Raw genomic sequence first — 23120 nt, forward strand, 5'->3', positions numbered from 1 at the left:
TGAGGCTCATTCTGTTATTTTTTTTAAATAAATTATTTTGTTTGTTTACTATCTACTATCCCATACTGCCTTACTTTTCTTTTTCACTTTCACTTGTCAACTATTAATCACCATGCCTTTTAAACTGTCTTTTTATTGAAAGCAATAAATTAAAACATTCATCTTTAGGTGGTATCACCTTTGCATAAGAATCCAGCAAATATATTAACATGCTCACAGTGTTGGGTATACAGGAACTCGATTGAGCAGCAACACTTACTGACCTTAGAAAGAAAACTTTCCATTTATCGTTACTTGCTAGTCTTACACAATTGTAACTTTCCATACAATACAATACTTAAAAATTAAGAAATATTGAAGAAATGGTATCTTCTGTGGCTCTTCCTCAAAAGGAAGCCACTGGCCGTTTGATGAGATTGAGTTTCCGGGAGGCGCTAAGACTCGATTCGATCATCCTGTGAGTCAACACTTATAGTGGAATCGTCGCTACTGACATCAGCAGCTTCATAAGACTTTTGATCTTTGGCAAAGTTGATGAAAACCTGATTTTTCAATGAAAATAAAGCAGTTAGTGCTTGGTAAGTCAAAGGAAGAAATAAGATTAACTGATGCACATGCATACACAGTGCAAGAGCAAGTAAGAAAGCTGGACTTTATAGGAGCATGGTGGACACATATAAAGGAGCCCTGGTGGCTCAGTGGTTAAAGCGATTGACTGTTAACCAGATGGTTGGCGGTTTGAAACCACCAGCAGCTCCACAGGAGAAAGATGTGGTAGTCTGCTTCTGTGGAGATTTACAGCGTTGGAAAGCCTATGGGGTCGCTGTGAGTCAGGATTGACTAGATGGCAGAGGGTGGGTGCATATGCACATTCCCAATAGGAGTCCTTCTTTCAGATATTCAGATTTAACTGGGGTTTGAAAATCATATCTCTGTCTATGGCTGTGGCTATGACTATGTTTATAATCATAACATAAATCTAAACCAAAAAAACCCAAACCTATTGCAGTCGAGTTGATTCTGATTCACAGCGACTCTACAGGAGAGAGGAGAACTGCCCCATAGGGTTTCCAAGGAGCGGCTGTTGGATTTGAACTGCTGACCTTTTGATTAGTCACAGAGCTCTTAACCACTCTTAACTAGGGCTCCATTTTATAGTTAAATATCCATAGCCACATATCTATATCTATATTGCCTAAATCGATACATCTATCAAGTATAAACAAGAAACCCAAGCTCTACTCTTATCAAATGTTTGTATGACAATGTTGACAGAAATTTCACTAGTTTCAAGAGTTAATGCACTAAAATAAAATTTGTACAGAAAGCCCATATTAACATTACATTCAGTAAGCCAGTTGTTTCACAGGCCGACCTTCATTACTTTTCTTAAAATTGTTATGTCTGTTAATCACAGATTCATCCAAGAAAGATTTATTGAGGCCCTGTTTTATGCTAGGCATGGCACTGGTGGTTGGTCACAAGTCAAAACCTGTTAGCTATGAAAGGACAGGAACTTTAACATGGCCACTAAATTTTCAGTGTCACAAAGCCATAATTGTCTAAAGCCCCTATTAAAATTCCTAAAACCCCCATCAAAAAATTGCCCATTTGATGCAGCACCATACACTGACTCATAGTTGGAGACCCCAACAGCCTCACTTTCAGAGTCATTCCAATGATGGATGCAAACGTCCTGTATGTAGGGTGGTTGAGTTGTACAAAATTAAAAGAGTGCAAAGGTGACAAAGGAAGACCTATGAAGCTTCTAGTTATGACTATAAATGCAATTAAGACAGATGATTTCAAATACAACAAAAGAATTCTGCATTTGCCTCCGTAATTGACTGAATTGAGCAAATCTAAAGACCTGGCACAAAATTCCCTCTAGATACTCCCATCCCACCCTAATCCAGGAAGCCAATCAACAGAAATAGTTCTTTTAGGAGCCTACCAAGGGGAAAGCAAGAAAAACATTACCAGCTGTTTGTTTTATGGACGATAATATTTTTTGTTTTCCACATATATATAACCTGAGGGATAGAGATGTCATGTAGAATGGAAACGTATTCATCTCTTCATTAAAAAAGTTAATGCTTTTCATATCTCCTTTTGAAGCCCAAAATGCAGTTGAAAATAAAATAAGCTCTTTGCGAAATTTTACAGATACGAGATTAGATATTGCTTCAGTGACAAATTGAATATCATTAAAAAGAAATAACCAGGATGATGTATAGTAATTAATATGTGACATTGTATGGGCAGTCCCTGACTTATAGTGGATTCGAGGTATGGTGAACCACACTTAACGACTGTCTGGGTTTTTTCTGTACGTCTTATCTTTAGGAACATGTACTAAATATAATGTTGCAACATGTAATGTGCTAATGTTAGCATTCTTAGATGTTCACTGGCAGATATGCAGATGTTTAAAGATCAGATTTATAAAGATACTGATAATAAAAGGCAATAACAGTGAAAACTAAAAAAAAAAAAAGGTATTCGACTTAACGTTAGAACCAATTGACGCAGGAGTTGTTGTAATAGAGCCCCGTTGTAAGGCAGGGACTACCTGCATACATAGATTACAGTATCCATCTTACCTCTTCTAGTGTGGTCTGACTCACTAAGAAATTTGTGATATTTAAGGCAGTCTTGTTGGTTTCTAGAAGATCAAAAATGTTTGCTACTCCTCCTGCTGTGACTGGTACGTGATACTCTAGCATGCTAAGGTGCTGATCCTGTGGGAAACCAAGGAAAAAAGATATTTATTTTGCAACGTCAGATAATACTGGCTTGACTAGGTATAACGTTACCAAGAGCTAAGGAAAATACTGAAATTCGTTCCACTGGAAATGATGCTACAGTGTAAGTAATGGGTATGTTTTGAAGCTTATAGCTTGCAAAGACAAGATGAAAAATTTTATGAATGTCAAAGAGAAAACAAATTAAAAAGCTAATGAAAATTCCAAAGTGTTCTACATTTGTGCACACTTAGAAAGTCATTATCATCTTACTTGGAAAAAAAATAAATAATTGTGGAATGGTATTTCATTTGTTAGATTACTCTCACTCACATGAGTTTTTTCAGAGATCACTTCTAGACATTTCAACTTAATGTTAAAATTGTTTTAGAATGCTAGGAATTAGCTGCTCAGTGTATATTGGCTAAACACACCAGATTTCAAGAGCATAATCTAGGAGAAACCTCATTCAAATAATGTCTCATTCTTTCTCAATGTCAACTCACTAAAATTCTTTCCAATTTATTTTAGTCAATAGTATCACCATCTACCTAGTAATCTATTCTTATCTCCTTGGAGTATCTTTAACATCTTGTTCTTCTGCATATCTAATCAGTTACCATAAACCATACCCTTTTCGTTTCCTCTAAAACCAAAAACCAAACCCATTGCCATTGAGTTGAGTTCCACTCATAGAGACCCTATGGGATAGCGCGTAGAACTGCCCCATAGGGTTTCTAAGGAGTGGCTGGTGGATTCTAACTGCCGACCTTTTGGTTAGCAGCTGAGCTCTTAACCACTACACCTCTAGGGCTCTAAGATGTTATTGATGTTACTTGCCATTGCACGATACCATGTGTGCAAAGTAGAACTGTTCCATGGGGTTTTCAAGGCTGTGACCCTCCCAAAGCAGATCAGCAGGCCTGTCTTTGGAGGTGCCTTTCAGTGGATTCAAACCATCAACCTTTTGGCTAGTAGTCAAGCCCTTAACTGTTTGCATCAGCCAGGACCTTCCTTCTAAAATAATTCTCAAATTGAAACTCCCCTCTCTACTTCCACCAACAAGATTGTTAACTTGACTCTCATCATTCCATATCTGAATTACTGCACCACATCTTCACAAACCTAGAAACTGTATACACTCATATACTGGCACAAAGCAGCTAGAATAACCATTCATAAACACTACTTTAATCTGGATGTTTTCTACTCCTGCAGCCTATTACGGATCAGACTTAGACCCAGTGTCTCATCCTGGTATTCAAGGCTTCTCCTTACTGGAAACCCCCCTCCTCGCCTTTTTCACATTGCCTTGCCTCTCCCATGGACTAGTTTTTGCATTGCAGTCTATCACTGTGACAGATTATTTTTACTCCCAAATTGTTGTTTTGCTATTTCTTTCTAGAGGCCTAGAAACCACCACAGACTTGTGAGTAATAGCCTGTTTAGAGAGAAATCAAACTTTATCATCACTGCATTTGCCTTGTAGAGCACCAGTCTCATGAGGAACAGACCAAAGGAGCATGTAATCTTATCGCTCAGTGAATAAACACAGATTTCAATCCAGACGTTCACTAAAACAAAAAACATTACGGTGAATGCAACTTGTGCAAGCAAGGAGACCTTTAATTTTTAAATTTGATTTTAATTTAGATGATAGAAAATGGGCTTTGATAAGAATCATAAAAACTATTTCTTGGAGAGGCTAGCCATGCCTTGGGGAGTCCAAGGCAAAGGTATTTTGTAGAGATAAAGAATTGTTTTTAAAAAGGTATTCCAGTTTGTTCTCTAAGATCACTTCACGTTAATATTGTGCATTACAGTTTATGAAGTATCTTTATGGACCTTTAGTTTATTTAGTTTTCACACCAATCTTGTGAAGTAGATGTTATTATTCCTATTATACAAATGAGAAAAATGAGGCTCAGAGACTTTAAATGTCTTGCTGGAAATCACACAGCAAAGCTGGACCTCAGCCCAAGTCTTTCCAACTTCTTTTTAAAATCATTCAGTTGCTACAATCATTTTCTACAAATTACTTGTACATCAAAGATGTTATTGATGTGACCTTTTTTTTTCTGTCAAGTACATTTATTTTAAGTATGTACTATGTGAGATATATGTGCACATATATGTGTGTGCATGTCCATCCTGCAGATATATATTAAAAAAAAACCCAAACCCGCTGCCATTGAGTTGAATCCGACTCATAGTGACCCTAGAGCACAGAGTAGAACTGCCCTCTAAGGTTTCCAAGGCTGTAAATCTTTATGGAAGTAGACTCCACATCTTTCTCCTGCAGAGAGGCTGGCTGGTGGATTTCGAATCGCCAACCCTTCAGTTAGTGGCTGAGCACTTTAACCTCTGCACCACCAGTGCTCATTCGTAAATGTATACCCAAAAAAACTTATTACCACAGAGTCAATTTCGACTCAAAGCGACCCCATAGGACAGAGTAGAACTGACCCATAGGGTTTCCAAGGAGTGGCTGGTGGATTCGAACTGCTGCTCTTCTGGTTAGCCACTGAGTGCTTAAACACTGCACAATCAAGGCTCCAGTAAATATATACAACTTGAAAAGCATTACAGATGGTCATAACACCTTCGTGAGGAAGAAATGAATACATCTATGCGAAAGGACTATGTTAATTTTAAATAGCTAATACATATAATTAATTTGAAGGTTCTATTTGTTCATGCTAAGTATGCTTCATAGTATCTCATGTGTCTTAGACTAATAAATATATGAAGATTAATAATAAAGCTATGATAGACTTGAAAATGGCAAACATCCACTATGATATTAGATTATGACTACTAAATCCAATCAAGATAAATGGCGGGATGATATCCTACTCACTTTTAAGTATGTTTTTGGAAAATGCAGCCTCATGAACCTTGTAAGGGCTTCCATGCTCACTTCATTATTCTTCAAGTGAACTTTGACAGTAAATCCTCGTCCAAACCTAGAAAGAAAAAGTGCAAAATATGATATGAGTTACATTGTGTTGAAATAGCTCCCCTGGAATTCTAGGTAATGAAACAGGACCCAAGCTGACCATTACAATCCCTTTTCTTATATAAAGACTGTCATTTTGCCATAAAAGATCAGAGCATATTACAAACCGGAAATAGTACAGTGCCATAATTTTTTATTTATTTCTACCACTATATAGAGTTATACTCTTTGGGCAAAAGCTCTGTTAGAAAGAGAACATAAAATCTTGACTTTCTTTGACATCCACGATTTGGCAATTGATGTCAATTTGGGGGGTTAAATATGTTATAATTTAAAGTAAGCACGGTCTTGAGGGACAGGTCACTGGGGATTTGGTGTCAACAGTAAAGGTTAATGTCGTTGAAATTTTTAAAAAATAAATAATAAATCAATATGCCAGCTAACCGTTAGCACCAAGAATAGAATTTATAAACAAGTAATGACAGTCTTCCTATGAGCAACCTGTAGGATCCTCTTTCATCTTTTTTCTTATCTTGGTTAATATTACCTTATAAGAAAGCAAAACTGTTGTACAAATAAAAGTAAAAAGCAACATCTTAAAGTTTGGAGGTTAACGTGCATATGTATAAATGCATATAAACTCTGGTCAAATACAAGCTATTAATTTAATTTTAATTTGATATTCATAGCATCTTTATGCCATTCTCTCTATTATTGATTAAAAGGTTTTCAATATGGTGAAAATGTTAGTTTGCTGAAAGCCTGTGCAAATGGCAAATACACATGCTAGAAAAACTGAGGACTTCATGTACTTGTCAAGGCTCAAGTTTGTTCTTGAGTAAATTCTTGAAACTGCTTCTTGAGAGTGTTTTAGTTGTAGAATAATTTTTTTTTTTTTTTTCGCTTTAGGCCTTCTAAGTTGTTGGGTTATTAACTCAAAATACATCGAACTCTAGTAAAAAAAAAAAAAATTAAGTTTAAGATAAGTCAATAAATAGCTCTTCTATATTGCAATACATAATACTTGAAGAGGATTATAGTGCCATTAGATTTCTCGCCCAACACTATGTGTTAAACAACATATCGTTCTTCACCTGCTCTTTATGTGTTGCAAAGACCCAATGCATTGGAACCTTCCATTCACCATGATGGCGAGCCTGGTACAGAGCGCTTCACATTCTTCCATGCTGAAAGACAGAGCAGAGAGTCTCGTTAGCATTTGAGGCACAGAAAATTGGGCTTCAGTACATGATCTTAAGCTTAGCTGTTTCATTATTGTACTTTAGTAATACTGTTTTAGTTCCTTAAAATGACTTGCCCTTGAAGGAGAACAGCAACAAAAAATTTCCATATAAATTAAATGTCTTCAGATAAAGTTAGATTATTGCTTTCTTCTCAATATGACATACTTGATGCCATCTCTCTCCCCTGGAATGCTCAAACTGAGCACTTATTTCAAGCTTTGACTTAAGACCTATGTTTCCTAAAAAAAAAATTCCAAATAATACCAATCTTTTTTCATTACACCTCTTGGCTCATATCCAGTTGGTTTTTTTAATCTGTAGTTGATTATATAATCTCTAATTTCATGGACTATGATAATGGGAGAAGATTTTCAGTATAATCCTGTCCATATAAGAGTTAAGAAGAATTAAATGATTGGCTCCCGAACATATAGGAAAGGAGAGCATGTGTATGTGAAACCACAAGTCATTTAGATTAACTAATGGGTGTCATGGGAAAAAAAGACTGGACACTTAGATGAAGCCAGATAATGGAAGGCCTTGCATACTAAGCTTAAGGATTGGATTGTGAACTTTATTTGACAGGCAACAGGGGGTCAGAGATGAGTTAAGAAGGCTGTAATTCATGAGAAATTTGTTTTTCAACAGACTGCTTAGGCCCTGTATCCCAGTTAAGGACTTGGCTGCCAACAAAAATGTTAGTGGTTCTAACACACCCATCAGCTCTGTGGGAGAAAGACTTGATGAATTTATATCTTCCTTAAAGATTACAGTCAAGAACACTTTGTAGGGCAGTTCTACTCCATCACATGGGGTCGCTATGAGTAAGAATTGACTCCGCAGCACCTATTAACAACAATAACGACCCTATAGCAGCTGAATTCCACTATGAAATGTGCCTTACTACTACTAGAAACAATATATTTTAATAAAATTGTGGGCATTCACTACCTATAAACATTACACAGAATTACCTTTTCCCATATATTATCATACAATTGTTTGTGTTATTTGGTTTGAAATTTCCCATCCTCAGTTTACCTGTGAGAAGTGAGGATGACGGAACATTTGTTCTGTACTTCTTCTGCAATGATCCTCCAGAGATGCCGTTTCGACTTAGGATCCATCCCAGAGCTTGGCTCATCCTGAATAAAAAGTTACAAGAAAATGTATCAAATTAATTAATTTTTGAGGAGGTTCTTTACATGAATCATCACATCTCACTTCCCTAGAACAGAAATCACTTTGTGAAGTCCTGTGACTAACTTGTTTTACACTTAATAGGCTTCTTTCTGTGGCTGTCGAAAAGCTCCAAATTAATCATTTAAAATTGTCAATCCATTTGAAAAAGCATCTGAGTGAAGTTGACATCCCGTTACTTTACACCTGTCTCTTACATTTCTTTGGAAAAAATCTGCTTCAATTACTGACAAAGCAAAGTTTTTACATTTAATACTACATTGTCACATATATATTTGAAGCTACATCAATGAGATTGCCACCCCGCTCCTGATAGCAGAATTGTGGCTATGAATGACAATATGCTACGTGAAGCTGAAAGAACACAATTTGATTTTTCAGTTAATACATTTGAGGTGTATTTTTAGTTTTATGTTATTAATTGAAATTTAATACTCTTTGGGGAAACAAAAATAAGATTTTCAGAAATTGCCAAGTAAAAGCATAAAAATTATTTTTTATAAACGGTGTTCTGAAAAATTGTTCAGTCATAAAATTAGAAAAGCAATAGTGGATAACCTAAAGAGGCAATAATAGATCTTGACAGATGATAAAACCAAAACAAATTATAGGTCAAGATTGGGCAAAAATGAAAAGAAAAACTGTAATGGAAAGTATGTCCATAGAGTAACTGGAGGCTTGTTTTTATAGTAAGGGGTTAAAGTTAGATGTGAAGAAAGGAATGAGTATTAACTTGAGAAAAGAGTAAGGGATATACCATCCCTGCTCCAATTTAGCATTTGTAGAGTGAATGCATGTAGAAGAAAACATACTCTCTTTCTCTCATAGTCTGTATTTCAGTTCAGCTCATCAGTATATAACATTTGCATAGCGCTTTTAACATTTTGAAGTGCTTTACATTTGTTATGTCACAGGGGTGCCTAAGGATTGTTTTGTTCAATTTAAGACACACTTCTACAATAGAATTCCATTATAAGAATCGGTTGGCAGGGATATAATGTGTTGTAAGCTTTTGGTCTTATAGAAGGACAGGTTGTGCATCAGTCCATCTAGGCAGTTGAAATGATTTAATCCACTGTATTTTTTTTATAGCTTAATACATAGGATAATGTGGTGATTTATAACTGGGTTTTTGTTTCATATAGTTAAGGCTCTTTCTGAGTTTGGGGGTGCTTGAATGAAGGGGATCTTACAAAATAAGGGCAAGCGTGTTTCTCTGAAAAGAACGCCTTTTACAGTGTTTTGCCCTGGGAGCAGAATGCTACCTAATCATCCTTATGTGTAATTTATATTTCTAGGTGATCAACTTAATTTTCCAGCCTTAACCAAAACAAAAATGTGTGCTATGGATTGAACTGTGACCCCCCCCCCTACACCACACAAAAAAAATATGTGTTGTAAATCCTAACCTCTACACTTGGGGCTATAATCCCATTTGGGAATGAGTTTTCTTTTTTATTTTATTTTATTTTACTTTAGCTGAAGGTTTACAGAACAAACTAGCTTCTCATTAAACAGTTACTACACATATGTTTTATTACATCAGTTAACAAGACTACAACCCCATGTCAACACTCTCCCTTATCTACCTTGGGCTCCCTATTACTAGCTTTCCTGTTCCCTCCTACCTTCTTTCTAATCCTTGCCCGTGGGCTGGTGTGCCCCTTTAGTCTCATTTTGTTTTATGGGCCTGTCTAATCTTTGGATAAAGGGTGAACCTCAGGATTGACCTCATTACTGAGCTAACATGGTGTTTGGGGACCATACTGTCAGGCTTTCTCCAGTCTCTGCCAGACCATTAAGTCTGGTCTTTTTTTGTGAGTTAGAATTTTGTTCTACATTTCTCTCCAGCTCTGTCTGGGACACTCTATTGCAACCCCTATCAGAGCAGTCAGTGGTGGTAACCAGGCACTACCTAGTTGTGCTGGACTCAGTCTGGTGGAGGCCGTGTTAGTTGTGGTCCATTAGCTCTTTGGATTAATCTTTTCCTTGTGTCTTTAGTTTTCTTCATTCTTCCTTGCTCCCAAAGGGGTGAGACCAGTGGAGTATCTTAGACGGCTGCTCACAAGCTTTTAAGATCCCAAAGCACAGTGTAGAACATTTTCTGTATAAACTATGTTATACCAATTAAGCTAGATGTTTCCTGAGACCACGGTCCCCACAGCCCTCAGCCCAGCAATTTGGTCCCTCAGGGAATTTGGGTGTGTCTATGGAGCTTCCGTGACCTTGCCTTGTACAGGTTGTGCTGGCTTCCCCAGTACTGTGCACTGTCTTACCCTTCACCAAAGTTTCCACTTATCTATTACCTAAGTTTTCCTAACCGCCCCCCCATAACAATCAAAAATTGTTTCTTTTTGTGTATAAACCTTTTCAAGAGTTTTTGTAGTAATGGTCTCATACAATATTTGTCCTTTTGTGATTGACTTATTTCACTCAGCGTGATGCCCTCCGGATTTATCCATGTTGTGAGATGTTTTGCAGATTCATCATTGTTCTTTATCGTTGTGTGGTACTCCATTGTGTGTATGTACCTCAGTTTGTTTATCCATTCCTCTGTTGATGGGCATCTAGGTTGTTTCCAGGAATGGGTTTTCTTTGTTATGTGAATGAAGCAGTATTCGTGTAGGGTGTATCTTAAATCAACCTTTTTTGATATATAAAAGAACAGATCAAACAAGCTAGGAAGCGCAAACAGAGAAGGCACACGCCACATAATCACCAGCAAACCTAGGAACAGAAGCTGAAAAGAGACAAGGACCTTCCCCTAGAGTGGACAGAGAGGGAGAAAGCCTTCCCCTAGTGCCAGTGCCCTGAATTTGGACTTCTGTGAGAAACTCTGGGAAAATAAATTTCTGTTTGTTAAAGCCACCCACTTGTGGTATTTGTTACAGCATATAACATATAGATAACTAAGACAATGTGCAGTGCATATTTTTCCTTGCCGCCAATTAATTCAGATAAAATAGAATGGCATATTACTGATCACAATCCAATGTGATTCGCATTTTTAACTACGAAGGAAATAAAATTTTAGCACAACACATTGTTCTAAAAATCATCTATCCTCCTTAGTAGAAGTTGGAAAATATGTTAGTTTACCTTATTGGTTACTAATAGAAAAAGAGACTTGATTTCTTCAATATTAGGAATCAAATTCTACCGTGTTCTATAACTTTACTTTGTTGTTATTGTTAGGTGTTGTCGAGTCGATGCTGATTCGTAGCAACCCTATGCACAACAGAATGAAACACTGCCCGGCCCTGCACCATCCTCACAATTGATGCTATGCTTGTACCCACTATTGCAGCCACTGTGTCAGTCCTTCTAGCTGAGGGTCTTCTGCTTTTTTGTGAACCCTCTACCAAGCATGATATCCTTCTCCAGTCACTGATCCCTCCTAATAACATGTCCAAAGTATGTGAGATGCAGTCTCGTCATTCTTGCTTCCAAGGAGCATTCTGGTTGTACGTCCTTCTTCCAAGACAGATTTGGTCATTCTTTTCGTAGTCCATGGCATATTCAATATTCTTCTCCAACACCACAATTCAAAGGCTTCAATTCTTCTTCCGGTCTTCCTTATACATTGTCTAGCTTTCACATGTATATGAGGCGATTGAAATCACCATGGCTTCAGTCAAGCACACCTTAGTCCTCAAGGTGGCATCTTCACTTTCTAACACTTTAAAGAGGTCCTTTGCAGCTGATTTGCCCAATGCAATACGTCTTCTGATTCTTGACTGCTGCTTCCATGGCTGTTGATTGTGGATCCAAGTGAAATGAAATCCTTGACAATCTCAATCTTTTCTCCATTCATCATGATGTTGCTTATTAGTCCAATTGTGAGAATTTTAGTTTTCTTTATGTTGAAGTGCAATCCATACTGAAGGCTGAAGTAACTTTACTTACTCATTTGAATATCCTGAATTACTGTCCATTCCTATGCCAAGTGCTTTGTTTGAAACTTGCTGAGCCACAACATCAAACATGAACATTTTTGAGGACATATTGTCATTGTAACAAATTATTTGCTCATATAAATTCCCATATGAGATAGTGTATGTAAAGTGCTTTGTACAACAGTAAGCACATACTAAGATCTCAATGCATGTTTACTGCAATAATGACGATGACATGTTACATGCACAGCTGGGTATGTGGTCCTAATCATTTAGGATCTTTTCTTCATAATGGAGCTCTGGTGGCACAGTGGTTAAGAAATTGGCTGCTAACCAAAAGGTCAGCAGTTTGAATCCACCAGCCTCTCCTTGGAAACCCTATGGAGCAGTTCTACTCTGTCCTGTAGGGTCGCTGTGAGTTGGAATGACTCAACTGCAACAGGGTTTTCATAGTGATTCTCTTACCAGCAGAAGAATGGAAGGTTTCCCTATCAAGGCCAGTGCAGTGGATAATTTTCTTTTTGTGCCATAGCTGCACATAGAAGTAGCTCTGTCCTTGTAAGGCATCAGGTGAAGTCTCCTAAGAAGTTTATGAACAGTCTGTGGGCAATAAAAGAGAAGTTAGGTTGACTTTCCCCTGCCAAAAACCCTTGATACACCAAACAAAAAAAATCTGTTGGAGAAAAGAAGGTTATATAATGAAGAAATGTATGCCTCAAAAAAATTAAAACATTTAAATTCAACATAGGTTTTATTTTTATTTTCAAAAGACTATTTAAAAAATTAATAGTTCATTTCAAGAGATAAAAACAATTCCTTAGAGACCCATTTTAAAATGGGATATCCAAATGTGTGTGTAAGTAGTGTTTACAATTGTGGGATTATTCTTTATGCCGTGTGATCACATAAACTTACCTGGTATCAAACTTTTAGCCTATTAGCTAAGGAATCATGGGTTCTGATGGCTATTTCTATCGTTAAGTAGACCTCACAAAGAGCAAAATTCTAGATGAACTTGTACCACAGGTCCCCAGAGTTGTGAAAACAGAGGAAACTGCCCTAAGGATTGGCCATTGATTAACAAGCAAATAGTTGCAGTGAAGTACAAAGCTGGAAATAAAAAAATCAAAATGGAAGCTATTCTGTTTTACATGGGCATTTTGCTGTTAATGCCAAGTTTTACTGCTTACCTGAACACTAAAGACATGTGCAGGCAGCATCAACAGGTGCTCAACCACGAGCTTAATGCGAGTGTGATCTCCTATCTGATCTTCAAAAGTAACTGAACAAGCACAGGTCAAGGAGTTTCTAAAGCTGAGTTCATAGGACGTGGATATGATACGCACACTCAAGCTAAGACTACTACCTACATCCGTCGTCACTGCCAGGTGGAAAATGTCATAGTTTTCCAGACGTCAAGTTGGTCTTCTGGGTGGTTAGGTGGGGGACAGGGGAAAGAAACAATAATGATTTTCAAATGAACTAGTGATTCACACTGGTACTTACCTCTTTAATATCTTTTTCTGGAATTCCATGTATCCTGGCATAGAAATACAAATGTTCTTCTACAGTTACCAGGTCATCTAAGGCATCCTCCTGAGGGCAGTAGCCAACTAATGAGCTGTGAGAGTCAACATGACCCAGAGATCTGAAAAGAGAATCAAAAACACAACTGAGTTTCAAAAGATACCCTTGGTTGCCAAATGTTGGGAAAGTAACTCCATTGGGGCCACAGTGGTGGGTGATTCTGATAAAAATCAGCTACTGTGGAGTCACTTCTGACTCATGGTGACCCTGCGTGTGTCACAGTAGAACTGTGCTCCACGGGGTTTTCAGTGGCTGATTTTTTTAGAAGTAGATCACCAGATCGTTCTTCTGAGGTGCTTCAGGGTCAACTTGAACCTCTAACCTCTTGGTTAACAGCCTATCACGTTAACTGTTTTCACCCCTTACAACAGGGGTAAAATAATTCCACCATCACAGTCATACTTATAGTTTTAAAAATTTCCCTTCACTTTGATAGCTAATTTCCACCCCTTCAGAATTCAACAATATTACTGTAAAATAACATAAAAAGCCCATTTTAATTATTTTACTCCTTTGATTACATTGTGCTCATTCATTTTTCATACCCTGTCTTATTTCTGATCAGAATGTTTCCACTTGAAGGAATTACATCTCCAGTCAGCATCTTGAAGATAGTGGTCTTTCCTGCTCCATTCACCCCAAGAAGGCCAAAGCACTGGTTTGGAGAAAAAGAAAAAGATGTAAACCTTAGTCCAAACCAAAGACGTGTTGCTATTGTATCTCTTTCCTACCTCTCCCTGGGTGAAACAAATTACCAAGAAAAATGAATCACTGGAATTATTCACGGATATTGTAGTGTTCATTTGGCAGGTTGGCAAAACTTACTCTTTTAAAATAAATGGGCACTTACATATCTTTTTTCCCTGTAACTGCCTGAACATTTGTATATATACACACCCATAGGGCATGTTTCACATATTATGTAATAGCACAGCTCTATGTGACATGATGAAATACCCCACAAGTAAGTTTCGCTAACCTGAAAAAGTAATTATATTTACAGATTTCCTATTATTCATACAAAACCACAGGTCTACTGAATAAGCTACTGAAGCAATAACTTCTTTATGCTGCTGAATGAATTGAATGCATTTAGTTTGCAGCTCTGCTCAGAAAACTAAGAGAAATACCTACATTCGCTTTCTCCTTTCAAAGCTGCCTTAACATTGCTTTTGCAGAAGCAGCAAGAATAGGAATGGATTCAGTTCTAGGACCTCACTTCTGAAAACTGATTTCTTTAAGCTGCCCTTTCATGAGGCCTGGAAACTGAAAGTTGAAGAAAGCACTCTGAATAGGCTTCTTGACTGAATGTCCACCCCATAGAGGACAGGACCTTGAGAAGCAGCTTAGGACTTGATGTATAGGGGGGGTTGGTGAATCTCCCTGCCCAAAGGGAAGACTCACTGTGTAAATAGCACGTGGACACATGTAAATTCTACCTGTAGAATTCATGGACTATTCAGGGATTGACTGTACTCTTCATTTACTAATACGGAATGTTTTATATTTCCAGAAAAAAAATTGAGGAAAAATAAATATTTTTATTTGTGACTTATGTTAATCAAAAGCACATTAGAAACAAAACATTTTCCCTTACCTCTCCAGCGGGTATTCCAATGCTGATGTTGTTTACAGCTATAATCTTTTTGTGGATAAGTTGGTAAGTCTTTGTGAGACGGTGGAGTTGGACCAAGTCAAATTCTGCAGCACCATTCTCAACTCTTAATCTCTCAGCCTGAACATCTTCATCTTCATCTACTACCTCCATTACAGGTGAAGAACTAAATTTTCTGAAGAAGAGTCTAAAAAATGGCCCCAATGATTATGCATCATGATTTTGAAATGACACCACTCAATTTTGATATGCATCCATGGGTTCTTACTTTACTATAAATACACTCTCATATATTAGCTTTTTAATGAGCCCTGGTGGCACAATGGCTAAAGTGATCGACTGCTAACCGAAAGGTTGGCAGTTCGAAAACACCGGTGGCTCCATGGAAGAAAGATGTGGCAGCCGCCTTCTGTAGAGATTTACAGCCTTGGGAACCCTACGGGGTCGCTGTGAGTCAGGGTCAACTTGACAGCAGTGGGTTGGATTTTAGGTTTTTTTAAAATTTTTTCTTTACTATGCTACTCAAATAAAAGAAATTAGTATGTACGTTCTTCATCATATTTAGTACTTTTGGGAAACAGGTTTTGATTTCCATGCCTTCAATGCTTAGAGATCCACTTTTACAATCCTAATTTCAATAACAAGGAGGTCAGTATGGGTTTGAAAGATACTTTCAAACAGATAGTCTAGAGTCATTAGAAGACTCAGCACCCACAAACCCAAGATCAGTAATCACCTCTGTAAAAATTCTATCATCCTTTCTATCATGAATAATGCAAATGCTACCCTGGATGCTTTGTACCATGAATGCCTCACCCAGGATCTAGTCAATATTTTTAAAGCTTTTCAGCAGTGCAAACTCACCAAGTCCCAAACCCACTTCGATATCTTGCCCAAAAAATACCAAAGAAAAGTAAACTGAACAACAACAACAACAACAACGAAAAACCAAACCCACTGCCATTGAGTTGATTCCTACTCATAGCGATCCTATAGGACAGAGTAGAACTGCCCCGTAGAGTTTCCAAGGAGCGCCTGGCAGATTCAAACTGCCATCCTTTTGGTTAGCAGCCCTAGCACTTAACCGTTATGCTACCAGGGTTTCCTAGCAAACTGAACACAATTTTAAATCCAACCAATCAATCCAGGTCTTCCTCCTAACGTTTCTGTTTCCTTTAATGATATCTTCCTGAAACTCCAACTGTGATATTTTCTTTGAGTCTTTTTTTTTTTTAATGGAGGTCTGTTCCACTCACTGAACATATAATAATTTTTTATTTTATTGTGCTTTAGGTGAAAGTGAACAGAGGAAATTAGTTTCTCATTCAAAAATTTATACACGAATTTTTCCCTGACATTGGTCAAAATCCCTGCAATGTGTGTCAGCACTCTCCCTCTTTCCACCCTGGGTTCCCTGTTGCCATTTGTCCAGTTTTCCTGTCCCTTCTTGCCTTCTTGTCTTTGATTTTGGGCAGACGTTGCCCATTTGGTCTCATATGCTTGATTGACCCAAGAAGCACGTTCATCATGTGTGTTATTGTTTGTTTTACAGGCCTGTCTAATCTTTGGCTAAAAGGTGAATTTCAGGATTGGTTTCCGTTCTTAGTTACAGGCTGTCCAGAGGCCATAGTATTGGGGGTTTCTTTAAATCTTCCTCATTCCAAAATCTACTTATCCAGTCAGTCTACCAGTGCTGGAAATGCCTAAACACACCACCTGTCACTGATTATTTTCTATTTCTGTTCCTCCAGGGGTCTCAGAATGCCACAGTGTCTCTGACTCTTCCATTCCCATCAGCAAAATCTCCACAAAATTACATCTAAAGCACTGTTTCATCTTGTTGCTCTCTGTTCCAAAACCTTCACTGGATCACCGTTTTGTCTGTTGAATAAAGTCTGAACAATCGCTCTTTAATCAAGCCTTCAGGAGGTTCCACAGTCTCCCACCTACACTTTAAACTTTAGCTTCGATGATTTCATTACATTTATTCTACCTTCTGATCAAAGTGTACTACTCATTTCTCACATATGTCTAAAACTTTTTTCTACCTGTGCTCTTGTCTTTCCTTTCACTATTATTACTTAAAATTTACTTTTCAATAGGTAATACATACACGTGCTATAAAGATTTAACTAATACTGAAGACTATAAAGTAAAAAGTAGATTTACGATTCTCTTCAGCAGAAGTACTACAATGAAAAAATAGTTTATGCATATATAGGCAAAATTTATATATATTATTTCTTTTCTTTTTAAGCGAAACGGTAATATGTCTTGCATACAAAATTCTTCTAAGCCTTGCATTTTTCAGTTTACAGTAAATATTAGAGAAATTCCAAAGAATACATAGAAAACAGCATCATTCTTTTTAATGGCTACAGAGTATTTCTTTTATGAATGTATATGTATAATTTTTTTAACCAGGCCCTAAATGGAGAACATTTAGGTTGTTTCACTCTTTTCCTATTAGGAATGGTGCCACAGTGAATAACTTTATACGTTCATAATTCTGCATACGTGCGAGTTTATCTGTAGGAAAAATTCCTAGAAATGGAATTGTTAGGTCAACGATATTTGTGTATTTTTTCATTTATGATTCTTTCTTCAGCTTATCTACATCTCCTTTTCCCCACCCCGTCACTAACATGCTACACCTTCAATCCTCTTTCCCCATTTCAACCTGTGAAAGTGTTTTGTATCCTTCCAAACTCAACTCAAAGACATCATCTGCTTATGCACATATTTTCTCCCCACCACTGAATCACAATCTTTTTAAATCTAAGCACTGTGCTTATTTAATTCTGCTCCCCTATTCTACAGCAATACTTGCAGACATACAGGAATATTTGATAAGTATTTACCAAATGAAATGAGTAGAGAATTCTACTAACATTTTTTACAAGTGTTTTTGAACAAAACATTTCCATATTATTAACGTAAATGTTTAGGCCTTTGACCCCCGCCCCCCGAATCTTTTGAATCGAGTTCCCTCATGGATGCCAAATACCTTCTTCCCATTATGTTTACCTGAATTTCTTTATTAGCCATTCATTGATTAAGAGTCTCAAGAAAAAGAACATGGTGCCCTGAGAAACCAAAGCCACAAACATTGCACCTAGTTTGTTCATCTCAAAGGTTTCACTTGGGTATTCCACTCCATATGCTTTTAAGAAGTCTAGGACTGATTGTTGCTGAGAAAGTTCAATCAAACCGTAGCCAAAACAGAATTGCGGGAAAATCAGGAAAATGCGCTTGAGGGTTTCAGAGATAAGTTCTAAGGTCTGAAATAGGAGAAATATAAATGAAGCTCAGTGTTATGTTCCCAAAAAAGTGACAAAAATTTAAAACTAGACATAGGCAAATATTAAAACCCTAGAAGCTTATCTAGATTGTCAGTTATTTCACAAGCCTGCTGAGTTTAGGTATAAATATTTAACCAAATTGTGGAGGTTGATCACTGAAATACAGGCAGGAAAGGATTATATTTTTCTTGGGGTGACCTAAGGTTTTAGGCTCAACACTGAAGACAGAAATCACTTCTAGGCCTGCCTTAGACCCCAGGAAAGTAGGGACTATCAGGGTGTTGGACTTCAATACAGGGCAAGGGTAGGTGTCTAAGCCAGGGAGGTACTTAGTACAGTAAGTTTCAGAACCTGAGGTAATCCCTACTTGGAGAGGGACTAAAATGGTGAAATGAGATGGAGGGAGAGAAAACCTATCTCAGTGAGGAACAAATGACTCATTTTTATGGTAGTCAAAATTGGGGCCAACCACTTCCACCTCCTGAATTTTCTTCTTCCTCCTGGAGTGTGCTTGTCTATCCCTCAGTTCACTTCATTTCCTCTCCATTCTTTTTCATTCAATTGCTTGGCATAGTTAAGTGCTTCTCTTCTCACTAATCATAATTGTCAGCTCTGAATGGAAAGTGATGCTCATAGCGAAGTAGACTCTAATGTGTGATTGAAAGGGAGCGAATTAGGCTTCTTCCTCTGAATGTTCAAGTGATTCCTAACTCATAGTCACATAACCAAGCCATTGTCTTTGTCACCACCAAACCACAACGATTTCTTAAGAGGTAAGATTGCATGGTTGATGTGGTGCTGTGCTGTATATTCTGTCTGATTTCACCGCCATCTCTTCAGCCCAGCCCTATCAAATGTCAATAGTTTTGACAGTGGCCAAACACAATTCAGATTGAGCCTAAGAAAGAATTTTAAAAAGCTGTAGTTTCACTCTCCTACATTTAATAGAAGCAAATGAAATTCTCCCTTTCTATGTAAGGAGAAAAAATTTCTACTTTGAGCATGTTGAAGCTTTTGGCACATTGAGGGAAGGTTAGCAGACTAATAAAGAACCTTACCGGATCATTAGGCTTTTCCTTGGAAAGAAAGTATACCACCGACAGGGAAACAATGGAATTGATGCCAAAAAACAAGTTGACACAGACGTAAGTGATGAAGGCAATTCCAGTTTCATGGAAGAACCCAGCCAACAAGTACATCCAAGAAAATGTTGCATACCTATATGTTAATAAGACAAAAAATTAGAATTATGCCTTAATTGTTCTTTTTTACAAAACAAATCAATAAATAAAAACTCAGATGGGGTTCCAAAGTAAAAATAAACACAAGAGAGAAATTGCCAAGCCTGGTAGCTAGATCTCTCTTTTTCATTCTTCTATTTGACATAATAATAATAATAAGCAAAACAAAACTTAAAAAAAATTTCTTTTTTTAAATGATGGAAAGAAGACTCTATTTTAAGGAACCTTGAGTATTCCTAGATCATTACAACTACAAATTAATGCTCCCTGGTGTTGGTGTTATTCCCCATAACAAACCTTGATTTGCTCAGAAATATGAGTTTAATTAGTACAAATCTAATAGTTTAAAGTTGAAGAAAAAATGACATTGTCATAGACTAGCTAAATAGTTTAGAAGCTGAATAACCTGTTTTGAGCAAAGACCTGAGCAACCCTTGGGCAATGAGGCAGAACTAGGGACAGAGATGTTCTGCATCAACTACAGTTGCTAACTAAATTGATACCAACTATGCTCACCACTCTACCCATGCCTTTGGGGCAGAAAGAATTGCTACACTAAACATTGTTTATATCAACCTGTATTATCCTAAATATATATTCTTAGAAATCTATAAAAGGATAAATAAAAGTAAATACATATGCATATACGTATGTGTTATAACGCTACTTTTACTCATAGTTTGTCAGGACATAAAGTCACATGTATACACGTTTTTCTGGTCATTCTAAAGCCTCCATTTTTATGTAAATTAAATTACTTATGTAAATTGCTAAGCATGACACCTGGCAACCAATAAATGCTCATTAGCGTTAGGTATTATGTTTTATTAATAATAACAACGTTAACTTTCAGAAGTATTATACTTTATAAACCACGGACTAGCAAGTGTAATGCATCATTAGTTATCACTCATGTCAAATGACACCCCAAGACAATTGTAAATCAGCTAATGAGATTGGGCCCCTATTTGTGGCTAGGAACATTTAATTCTGTTAATTCTTTTTTCACTGCTTAATCAGCAGCTTACCCAAACAGCAGAAGTAGGAGAGAGACAGCACCAAGATTATTTCCGCTGTAGAAGGCAGGTAACCGGAAGATCACAATGACACCAACTGAAAATGCAACAGGCACCAAGTAGAAAACCTGTAGGAATATGTAAAACAATGTTTAAGATACACCAAGTATTTTTTTAAAATCAGTAACCCACCTAGCTTAAAACTGCAACAAATTGAGCTAGAAATATTTGAAGAAATGAGTTTTTATTTATGCCCCTGTTGCTTGTAAATAACGTTCAGCTTATTTTACATTGATTTCACCTTAGAACTTGTCTCCTCCAATATGAGGTCAAACCAGTCTCCATATTTATAGATATACAAGGAGTCCCTGGTGTTCCTGCCTCCAGGTTTTGAGACTTAGGATCATCTGATGGCAGAGGGTCAGTGAGAAAGATAAGACAGCCAGGCAGCTTGATATTAGATTCAGTCCTCAAAGTATTGATTTCATTTTGAATGCTAGGCTTGGTTATCAGTGTGAGCCACTCTGTAACAAAACAGCAGGGCCGCGGATCCCAGACATTCTTGGAATCACAGGTGTATAAACAAAGAACTCAGCATTTTATCAACAAGTAGAACTATTAAATGCTCAGGAGTTTGCAGCAAGATGCACACATGAAGGAAATGGTAACTTAATTTGGGGAAGAAAGAAAACCTCCTAAATTGGAATGAGCACCAAATACATGACAACAGAATCTGTAAGGAGTAAGCAGCCCTTCACAGAAATGTGTGCTTTAAGCTTTCATAATGGTTTGTCCACATTAAAGCTCCTATTAAGCTCAGAGCAGTCATTACCATTCTTAAAAGACTTTGACTTCTACAACATATACATTTCAGACTTCACAGGATACATTAACAAAATGGATAGGCAGTTAATTACTCTGCAACTCCTCAAGCCAATGATCTTTACAGCAACCCAGGCAATTCCACCATAATCACCAGGCAAATGCACACCCATCCTGGGCTGTTGGCCAACACTAGCCCGTTTGGAGTCAAGAAAAACCATCTGAACTTTGGGACCATTTTATGCAAAAGAGGGAGCTATCAATGAAATGCATCCCGTCTTTCCTCTACTAATCTTCTCTAATGTGTCATTCATCAGGGGCTGCTGCTTTGGATTTTTCAAAGTAGTTGATTAAATTTTTGTAGACTTGATTATTTGGCACCATTGGGCAAGGCTATTCTACCGTATCGCTAAAATTCTATCTCTTCACTGCAGTGGTTCTCAAACTTCAGTATGTTTAAAAATCACCTGGGGGATCTTGTTAAACCACGTGGTGTTTTTATTCTCCAGTCTCCACTCCCAAGATATGGGATCTTGGGTGGGACCCAGGAATCTGCATTTTTAACAAGTGCTCTGGCGAAGCTGACACAGGTGGTCCTCAGACCACACAGCAGAGAGCAAGTGGCTTTCTCTTTACCAATCACTGGTTGAATATAAGACTGATTGAAAAAAAATTTTTCTTTTTAAATTTTACTTTGTTTGTGGTGTTGACTTGAACAAACCAGAACAAGCACATCTCAAAAATGAAACTAATGTCCCTGCCATGACACAAGCTACTCACCATGTCATAAATGAAGTTTGTCACCCAGTAGCATGTCACACCAATGCCTGAAATGTGCTGCAACTGCTTGGCTTTGGTCTGATGTTCCCTTACGACATAGGTGACAAAGCTGGCGGTGGTGACAGAGTAGCCCATCAGGATGGACAGTGCCACTAAAATATCGATCAAACTGCTGATTCTATAGTGAGCAATAGGGAGAGGAAAACACACACAAGTTTATGGAACTCGTTTTTTCATGACTAAAGCCATCAACAAAACAGTACAACAGTTGCCTGTGACACAAATAAGGTTCCTGCAATGCAGCCAGATAATATCTTCTCCATGACTCTGCTGTGGCCCTGGAATAAATGTAGCTCTAGCACCTCTGAATTGACAGGGGATATTTGATAGGAAAACCTCGCTCTCCAAGGGTTACAGGGAGCATGCAATGCATATATAGTTCTTGAGCATAGGAATAGTACTTAAATGTTATGCAGGGAAGTTAAAATGATGAAGTATTTATGAACTTGACTTATAAAAGTGCCGGACTCTGTGAATCTGCAGTCAACAAGGTCTACTTGGCAACTCCACTCTAAACTCTTTCAATAGCTTCCTTTTTATATCAGTCGGTGACATATATTACCAGCTTTTCTAGACTGACATTCATTCAGATACAACTGTGGTTTCCAATTACAGCACTTTATGTAGAAGCTCAGCTGCACCAAGGAGAAAGTA

At 37.5% G+C, this 23120-nt stretch overlaps 1 protein-coding gene across 1 annotated transcript in view; it reads right to left on the reverse strand.

Moving 5' to 3' along the window:
- Positions 1-425: 425 nt before the first annotated feature.
- ABCA12 (ATP binding cassette subfamily A member 12) overlaps positions 426-23120 on the reverse strand; it is a 189743-nt gene continuing 167048 nt past the window's right edge. The window contains exons 41-53 of the mRNA XM_049888086.1: positions 22407-22584; positions 20817-20932; positions 19606-19765; positions 18273-18526; positions 15228-15432; positions 14176-14285; positions 13550-13691; positions 12509-12643; positions 7989-8092; positions 6798-6890; positions 5605-5710; positions 2604-2741; positions 426-542 (exon numbers count right to left, since the gene is read on the reverse strand). Coding sequence (XP_049744043.1) covers positions 435-542; positions 2604-2741; positions 5605-5710; positions 6798-6890; positions 7989-8092; positions 12509-12643; positions 13550-13691; positions 14176-14285; positions 15228-15432; positions 18273-18526; positions 19606-19765; positions 20817-20932; positions 22407-22584 — 1849 coding nt within the window. The 3' untranslated portion in view covers positions 426-434. The remainder of the gene's footprint in view (positions 543-2603; positions 2742-5604; positions 5711-6797; positions 6891-7988; positions 8093-12508; positions 12644-13549; positions 13692-14175; positions 14286-15227; positions 15433-18272; positions 18527-19605; positions 19766-20816; positions 20933-22406; positions 22585-23120) is intronic.

The sequence above is a fragment of the Elephas maximus genome, chromosome 6 (assembly GCF_024166365.1).
Source record: "Elephas maximus indicus isolate mEleMax1 chromosome 6, mEleMax1 primary haplotype, whole genome shotgun sequence".
Lineage (NCBI taxonomy): Eukaryota > Metazoa > Chordata > Mammalia > Proboscidea > Elephantidae > Elephas > Elephas maximus.